General features: G+C 35.9%; 1 protein-coding gene across 1 annotated transcript; it reads right to left on the minus strand.

Moving 5' to 3' along the window:
• Nucleotides 1–2,830: 2,830 nt before the first annotated feature.
• LOC143587850 (3-oxoacyl-[acyl-carrier-protein] synthase I, chloroplastic-like) lies at nucleotides 2,831–6,660 on the minus strand. The gene is made up of 7 exons (XM_077069019.1): nucleotides 6,196–6,660; nucleotides 4,602–5,033; nucleotides 3,819–3,992; nucleotides 3,618–3,731; nucleotides 3,416–3,517; nucleotides 3,260–3,326; nucleotides 2,831–3,156 (listed from the first exon to the last, which is right to left on the minus strand). The coding sequence occupies exons 1-7, from the start codon at nucleotides 6,640–6,642 to the stop codon at nucleotides 3,089–3,091; spliced, it is 1,404 nt and encodes a 467-aa protein (XP_076925134.1). The 5' UTR covers nucleotides 6,643–6,660; the 3' UTR covers nucleotides 2,831–3,088.
• Between the last annotated feature and the right edge of the window lie 2,708 nt (nucleotides 6,661–9,368).

The following is a 9,368-nucleotide window of genomic DNA, read 5'->3' on the forward strand; positions in this document are numbered from 1 at the left end:
ACTTTGTGAAACACATGACTCCGGATGAATTTAGAAGTCTTGATTTAAAGATTTACTAACGGTCCAAGCTTCCACGGTAGCTTCGGAGTCTGCTTTTTCTGTTTCTGGCAGGGTTATATCGATTAGGAGGACTCGACTCACTGCACCAGCTATAGAGATGTCGATTTGCTACAAGGATTACTTGGACTCTTTAGATAGGGCACAACATCAACGCTCACTCGAGGGGGAAATGGAGTATGAAGCGGGCTTGTATGAAGACGAGGTCAATGAAGGACACACTCAACCAATGACCGATGAAGACGACGATTACCTAAGAAATAGCTCGGGATCGGGTAGCGAAGAAAATTAGTTAAAGAAACAGCAAACATGGAGGCAAATCATGAGTAAGAAACAGCAAGTTGTTCATGTAATCGTGTCTAAGCATTCTTTTTCCTAATATGTGCTCTTATTTACTTGTTGATTTGGATTTTTCTAATTTAGTTAAAGAAACAGCAAACATGGAGGCAAATCATGAACAAACTGCGATTGGGAACAACAGGAGCATCTGCTAGTTCACGATTTAATGTTTGTATTTTTGAGTTAAATCATGAACAACAGTTCTTGGCAGAGATTTCTTCAGTGTTAATGATTTAATGTTTGTATTTTTGAGTTACGAATATGCGATAACGATTTAATGTTTGTATTTTTAATGTAAAAACTATAAATGAAAGTTATGTGTTTTTAATCTTTTGTTTGTTGAAAACACATTCACCAACACACACTCATACTCATCTTCCAAGCAAAGAACCCTAACAACGAAAGCAAAGAATGGCTTCGGTCAGTCCGTTTTGCCTTGTAGTTACCGGTTTGCCTTGTAGTTACCGGTTTGTTTATACTGTGAAAAAATAATGGTCTTCATTAAGTACAAAATATAAAAAACAAATATTCGTATTTGAAACCGCGAAATTTAAAAAAAAAAAAAAAAAAAAAACCGGTTAATAAAAAAAAAACGGTTAATAAAAAAACCGGTTTATTAACCGGTTCTAACCGGTCCTAACCGGTTAGACCGGTTAGGGTTTTGACAGAAAAAAACCGGTTATTAACCGGTCCGGTTATTAACCGAACCGGTTTTTTTCCGGGCCAAAAAAAACCGGTCCGGTTAATAACCGAACCGGTTTTTTTAAAAAACCGGTTTGTGCACCTCTAGTCACACGCACACCCCACCCAACCCCCTTCACTATCACGAAAACAGTTAATTTTTTAAGTGCTCCGATCATCGACGACTAATCCGGCAACCCTGAATCACATAATTTCGTGATTTCCGACAGATCCAGACAGCCCAATACAATTTGACGCCGATTTCATTTTGCACCAGTAGCACAAAGTCTGCACAACCGCAGCTACATTAAACACAAATTTCTTGTCGACTTCGGTTTTGAGTGGAGATGGAGGGAGAGGGGGAGAGAGAGAGAGAGAGACAGATAGGGGTATATTATGTTGCAGGTTTGTCTACTCGATCCACGAACATCATCATCTTCATCACATCAATCTTCAATGGCAATCAAATTCAGCAAAACCGATTTCATATCATGCTACGGAAGCACTCAATTCGCTGAACAAATGATGGCCACTGGACCTTTTGCTGCTTACGACGAAGCTGTGGTTGCAGCCAACAACATCTGGTTCAGTAAGGTCTGTATATGTAAATAAACTATTAAAATTGAATAATAATAATAATAATAATAATAATAATAATATTGATGGGTTTAATGTTTTGAATCCACAGGTTGATGTTCATGGTTGCCTTGAAGCGTTTGCTGCTCATCCCCAAATTGGACAAAACCCTTCTCACAATAATAATAATATTGATGGGTTAAACTTGTTTGATAGGGTCGCTGGATTAGTCGTCGATGATCGGAACACTTAAAAAATTAACTATTTTCGTGATAGTGAAGGGGGTTGGGTGGGGTGTGTGTTTGACCATGTGTTGAGTAATTAAAAGAAAATGTAAAAAAGATGTTAAAAAATTAATAAGAAAAACAAAAAACCTATTTTGATAAATAGTTTTAAAATCCCTCATTTTCGTAAATACTTTTCTCCACCACCCTATTTTGGTAAAAAACTCCATAGTTTATATTAATTGTAATGATAAAAATAACTTAATAATATATTTGTTGACTTGTTATATATAAAAGTTATTAATTAAAAACACATAAAAACTAATTATAAATGTAATAAACCAGTTAATAAATAATAAACAAGACGGGTTCGTGCTTGAGCTGAGCCCAAGCTTGAAAATTTACTCAAAAGTCAGCTCGAGCTTTAGAACTAGAGCTCAAAACAGCTCAATGTCAAGGAGCAAGCCTCTCAAACCGTCAGCTTATGATCAAGGTCTACTGGTTTCGTCCCACCCAGGACTCATAAGGCAAGCGACAACAGCTCTCTATCAACGATACGTTCATCGTGTAAGCACAACTAGGCATGTAGGCCTCCTTTCTTACCGAGGCCGTGCCCGATGAAGTCCAAGACAAGCCAACAAACCCAATCGTTAATCACAATCAAGCAATTCGATCTACAAATATGTGCTCCACCACTATCTTACTTAGTCATGGTAACAAATCCAACTTTCAATTTCCGTTTCACTATCTATATATTTTTCCCTTAAATTTGTAGAAGTCTTGTAAGTTTACTATATATGTTGTATTGGTTTGCATTTGATAGACTTGATATCACCACATTATTGATTGATTTTACCCAGCCATAACACAAATTATCCAGGTAACAGAAACCGTAATTTTTTGCGTAGGTTATAACCAGTGAACGTACGAACATCAAGTAAAAAGGTACGAAATTAGCGAAAACCCGAATAATACACATGCAAAAACTACAAACTGTCTGAAATCCTGTAACCAAATGCTAGTCTCCAAATCTGTCCCAACTCATAAATTAACGCCTAAACCGATACAGATTGGCCACAAGACTATTTAAGCATATGTTATTGAGGTTATTTTCAACCAGAATCACATAAAACGACCAAAATGTGCATATAATAACATACAATTAAAAACAAGAACAAGCGGTTTGTCGAAGCCTCAAAAATGATATCATATCAAGGTTTGAATGCAGAGAACGCCACCACCGAATTGTGTCCACCAAAACCAAATGAATTTGAAATGCCTGTCACATAATTATAGTTTTAGACTTTAGTTATATATCATAAGTAAAATAAAACATTAATAATAACGTGCGTGAAGAAAACAGAAAACGATAAGAAACTCACCAACGTTGATTTCATGTTGTTGCTTTTGATTTGCAACGGTGTTAAATTCACCTGCGACCTCTGGGTTCTACATGCATAAAAGTATACCATCATATTTTTGTAATTTAGTTCAACAATTAATGTAAAATGATATAATTAACACGCGTATAAACGTACAAATTGATTTATGGTGGGATGCACCCATCCGGTTTGGATGGCTTTGATCGTAGCAATGGCTTCCAGACCTCCGGCTGCACCTAGGCAGTGTCCAATCATAGACTAAAACAAAATAAAAAAATAAAAAATAAACATGTTACAAACTTACCAAGGTTGTCAATATTAACATGTGAATAATGAAAAGGACAAAAAGGTAATTTACCTTGGTTGCATTCATTTTAATCCCTTCGGTGCTTTTGAACACCTTCTTTACAGCGTTTACTTCTGCTAGATCACCGACCAATGTTGAAGTCGCGTGTGCATTTATGTAGTTAACCTAGGAAATATACGTGGTTCCGTATATGTTTACATGTTGCCACAAAATATAATATTATATTTTGGATATTATATTGAATAAAATTACCTCTTCAGGTGACACGCCAGCATCAACAAGGCTGCTTTGGATGCAAGAAGAAACACCAAGACCATCTGATCGTGGATCGGTCATATGATATGCGTCACAATTTACCGCCCCACCCAAGTACTCGGCAATTATCGGTGCGCCTCTTTTCATTGCGTGTTCTAGGCTCTCCATCACCTTCAAATAACATATATCTTTAATGATCAAAACATATTTATATTGACTATTTTACCCTGAAAACTAATTTAGGTCCTTTATTTACAATCTCTTTGGTTTTCAACTACAACAAAACTACTTATCAATAATAAAAACTTAAACAAGCTCGAACCTTAAAATAAGCTTGTTAATAAACGAGCCCGAGCTCCAGCTTCACTTATCTAGCTGGCTCGCGAGCCTAAACAAGCCTATTATTTATATTATTCTTATTTAATGTATTAAATAATATTTTTATATAATAAAATTTACCATATATAACATTACGATATAATAACTAAATAAAATATAAACTATAACTAAAAAATATAAAAATAACTAAAAATGTATATATATAATTAATAAACGAGCACAGCTCGAGCTCGAGCTCGAGCTCTCGTAAGTAAAAACAAGCCCCTACTTTAACGGGATTGAAACGGATCCAAACATTATTTTCCACAATCCTATTTATTTTGTGATTCTGATCATTCAACATCACATAAAATCACTTCAAAACACAAATCCAAAATTCCCGTTAATTAGACAATCATTTTAACAAAAAAAATATATTAATTTCAAGAAAAAGAAACATACCAACACACCAGCACCTTCACCCATAACAAACCCGTCTCTATCTTTATCCCACGGTCTAGAAGCCGTTTTCGGGTCATCATTTCTTTGAGAGAGGGCCCTGCACGCCACAAAACCACCCAACCCAATCGGAATAATGGCGGCTTCAGTGCCACCAGCAATCATCAAATCAGCTTCCCCTCTTCTGATATGATTTGCAGCAGCATAAAAACAATAATTTGAAGTCGCACACGCGGTTGAAATTGAATAATTTGGACCCATGAATCCAAGATCAATAGCAAGCAAAGCAGAACCCATGTTTGTTATTGCGTAAGGAATGAAAAAAGGTGTAATTTTTCTGTAACCCTTTTCGATTAGGTTCTGGACCCCGTCTGAAAACACAGTTAGACCCCCCATTCCAGTACCGACAAGCACACCAGCACGCTCCTTGTCAATCTGCATATGTTTCTTGTAATATTAGATCACAGCAAGATAAATTGCATATTTTAATAAACTCCCAAAAAAATAGATCTTTATAAAAAATCACATGATCACTTCAAGGGTGTTTGTAAGTATGCCTGAAAATTAACTTAAAATTATCAAAAGTCATAATAATCAGATTAAGATAAGCATGTACAAAGCTGCTATAATTGTAACAACCTGCTTATCCTTAACTCAATAAACATAAACAGATCATATATATCCAAGAACATCACAATTAGAGTGAAATTAGCATCCATTAACACAAACCAAAGCCATAAAACATATAAAAGTTCAAATCTTTGATGCTTATACATCTTCTGGACTTCAGTCACACCCACATTACTTTACGCATACATCCATAAACCCTAAAACAGAGCATATCCCCCAAACACAATACTTCAATTTTATAACAATTTACACAAACTAAACACATGGGTTCTGCATTTCAACCAATTAATCAAAAACCCCCCAAACCTTATATTATCAAGATTTAAATCTTTTTTTCAAAAAAGTTCAATTTTTTTTAAAAAAAATTGGCACAATATAGTAAAATTATCATTCATTAACACAAATCAAAGCCACACAACATAAAATAAGTTTTCCATGCTGGTATACATAAACCCTGCAATCAGCACACTTTCATAAAGATTTAAACTTTACACTAATTAAACACATGGGTACCACATTTCAATCAATCAACCCAAAACTCAATTTTGGTATATTAAACTTATGTTACCAAGATTTAAATCTTTTTAAAAAAAGTTCAAATCTTTTTTTTTTAATTAGCACATTATAATAAAATTAGCATCCATTTACACAAATCAAACCCATACAACTTAAAAAAGTTCAAATCGGTTTTTTTAAATTTGGCACATTTCAATAAAATTAGCATCCATTAACACAAACCAAACCCATAAAACTTAAAAAAGTTCACATCTTTCATGCTAATAATATACATAAACCCTGCAATCATTATACTTCAATTTCATAAAGATTTAAACTTTACACAAATTAATCAAAAACCCAAATCCCAATTTTTGTATATCAAAAAACCCACAAACCTTTAAACACAATACTTCAATTTCACAGTTACCACATATCAATCAATTAACCCGAAAACAACCCGAAAACAAACCTTATTGCGTTTATCGCCACCAAGATCAGCATCCTCAAGGGCCTTCTTGCCAGCGACAATACAATACCTCAAGCAATCATCCAGCCTCCTATCATTCTTCCCATCAATATACCCATCCGAACTAAACCCACGAATCTGCCCACCGAACCGGGTCGGAAACTTGGAGGCGTCGAACCGGTCTATCAACCCGATTCCACTCTCGCCCGATAACAGCTTCTCGTAGTACGTGTCCACGTCGTTCCCGAACACGGATACCAGGCCCATACCCGTTATCACCACCCGTTTCTTCGGGTCGGTTTCGCGTTTCGGGGCGGATGTTGCGGAGATTGAGAAGGTGGGTTTGCGGGTGCGGGTGGGTTTGGCATTGAATTTGGTGGGTCGGGTGTGGAACGGGTCGAGAGGGGTGACCCGGAGGTGGGTTGATTGGAGAAGAGCTTGAGCTTGCATTGTGGTAATGAGAATAATAATAATGGTGGATTTGGAGAAGATGGTGGAATGGAGAAAGTGGTGGGTTTTATGGAGAGTGTGAGTGTGTGTAATCGATACAAACGATGTTGGGAGTAGATGTGAGAGTCTAGCTGGTGGTGGGAAGTGTGGGCTTGACTCTCAATACTAATAAACTAATTTAAAAGATTTTTTTTTTCTTTTGGAAGGGTCTATAATGTTGCTAACTATCAAAAGAGTATGTTTAAGTATTGTGAGGTTATAAATCGGATGTGGCTTAACGATAAAATAATCACTTTATTAGTGAGAGGTAGGAGGTTCAAATCTTATTATTACTAGTTTATATGAGAGATATGAGGATGATTCTGGCTTGTCAGGGTTTGAGTCTTGATCTCACCCGGTTTTACCGGCTCCTTGCTGTCTTGCCATTTGGCGGGCGTGGGGGTCGGGTTTTATCCGGTGAATCCCTCAATATATGGATCGCTAAGGGCTCCGTCCGTCCGGACTAGTGGCCGGCTCTGGCTACCTCTAGCCAATGGGGACCGCGTACAGAGTACTCGGCATTACTTAGCTGGTCGTTCAAAAAAAAGTGTGGTGGGTTATAATAAGAAGTGGAGTGTGTTTAAAAAGTGTAAAAGTAATCTGGTGCGTTAGACATGTTGACCCAACGGTAGATATGGAAAGTGTTTTTATTGTACGATGTGTTTTATTTTAATTGCGATGTGTTTATTGTGCGATGTGTTTTATTATATCTAATAGTGAAAACACACTTTCTACACTTTTTAGAAATCTACTTGTTATTATAGCATTGCTCTGTTTGAGTAAGACAATCCCTAATGTTATGTTAAGTGTGTCCTTATTTCTCTTTAAAATCCTTAATTTCATCTCTAATCTTACAAATATTTTTATCCTCTTTAATTTCCGGCTCATCACCTACCCATTTATATAAAACTTGTTTTTCTTTTACTTTGAGCTCATCTCACCTTCAAAAGACAACAAAAACAAAGCCCCTGTGAAAGGGCTTGGTTGCTAAGGGCTACTAAGGGCATAGTTTGTCTCATGCATTGGAAATAGTCTTAGGTCTTATGAGTCTGTCAATCTGAGATCTGTTATTGTGATGGCATGGCTGCTAAGTGAAAGCCAACGATATACTTTCTTGGAAAAACGCTCAAGCCAAACTCTGAAATCAACATTGGTCCGGTTAAGACACCATAGTATGGCTAGAGTGGGGCAACAATACTCTCCGAATTAGAGAGCGTGGCGGCCTAAACATAAAAAAAACAATACAAAACAAAAATCGTCGTTCAGAAAAACAAAACTAACTAAAGGGTTTTTGTGTTAGGGTGGGCGAAGCAAGCAACCCAAATGGTGGGAGCTTCCGGGTTCAAGGTTGGTGTGAGAGTGAATGAGAGAAAAAGTCAATATGGGTTCGAAGTTGTTTCTAGCACGCCACCCCACTTAGAGTTGGTTGTCATGGGTTGAGAGATCAAATCTTATGGATGACAACAATAAAAATTATAGTCGTTCCAAAAAACCAAACTAGAATTTCAGTGGGTCCAAATGCACATGTTGTTCTATACGTAATAAACAAGTAACTAGTTACGTCACGTGTTATAATTCTATGAATCTGATATTTTTTTTCTAGATTATCTTATTTCACTAATTTTTATTTATGATAATAAACATAATATAAAATTAATAACTTATGTGATATATTTGACTTTAAATATATTAAGTTAGTATATATATTAAGTTAGTAGTTAGTAAGTTACATGTAATTTCAATCATATCTTATATTAAGAATTTTTAGTTTATTTATTTTTATTTTTATTTTGTAATTTCTAAAGCTTTATTGCAAACTATCTAATATTTTATTTATTCAGCTCGGATAATGCACGAGTTTCTAACTTCATTATTACTATAGTATAATTAAGAACTTTGGTGCCACAAAGCATATTAAGTTTTTTTTATATATCGTAATAGTTTTGTCATTTTTCATAACATTTAATGTTGGTTGGATGGTTTGTGTTGATAAGGATAAGTGTTTGATCCCTTTTGGGACCCAAGTTCAAATCTTTGATGGTGCAAACAGAGTTTGTATATAAATCAGAGTTACGAGTTATAGAGGAAGACTTTTATAAAACACAAGGATCAAACTTATAAATATTTACATTACAAAAAGACGAGACGAAAGTCTCGTTTAGTATTTACTTGTTTATATGTTTTACAAGAATATCATATTTTATATTCAAACAAAATTATCCGAGCCATCGGATTCTTGAGCTCTTCGTCTTTCAAGCTCTAATCTTGGTTACCTGCAAAATGTTAATAAAATACGTCAGCAACAAATGCTGGTGAATATGCTGATGCTAAAATATTTTCTTTTACTTAATCACCCCTCGAGACCACGTAAGTCTCGGCCCTTCTTGGCTTAGGAATAATCAAGTTAAACAATCATCATAAACTCGAGTCTCTACACTAGGTCACCTAGCAAAACACCGCAGCGTTTCGACATAACTTTGGTACCATAAATATACACACGGTCAGTCTCACTCGGACGTAACTTAGGTCCGGCCCATCGTGGCTGGAGGTCGTGACCGAGCGTGGTGCGATGTGCCCACCGCGTTCCACATATGTAAGGATCCAGACAAACGTATACCACAGCCAGAGGGCTAGGCTTATACTCTTATTTACAATGTTTTTAGAGACACGTAGCATCATGTAAAGTT

Source organism: Bidens hawaiensis, unplaced genomic scaffold (genome assembly GCF_021521415.1).
Source record: "Bidens hawaiensis isolate Kalapana, Puna unplaced genomic scaffold, B.hawaiensis_p1.1 tig00035906_1, whole genome shotgun sequence".
Lineage (NCBI taxonomy): Eukaryota > Viridiplantae > Streptophyta > Magnoliopsida > Asterales > Asteraceae > Bidens > Bidens hawaiensis.

Excerpts from the sequence above, each read along its gene's own strand:
- LOC143587850 (XM_077069019.1), bottom strand. The coding sequence starts at position 6,642 with ATGCAAGCTCAAGCTCTTCTCCAATCAACCCACCTCCGGGTCACCCCT. Across the intron at positions 3,993-4,601 it reads GTGAAGGTGCTGGTGTGTTG|GTGATGGAGAGCCTAGAACA; the intron begins GTATGTTTCTTT and ends TGTTATTTGAAG. Across the intron at positions 3,327-3,415 it reads ATCCCACCATAAATCAATTT|AACCCAGAGGTCGCAGGTGA; the intron begins GTACGTTTATAC and ends TTATGCATGTAG.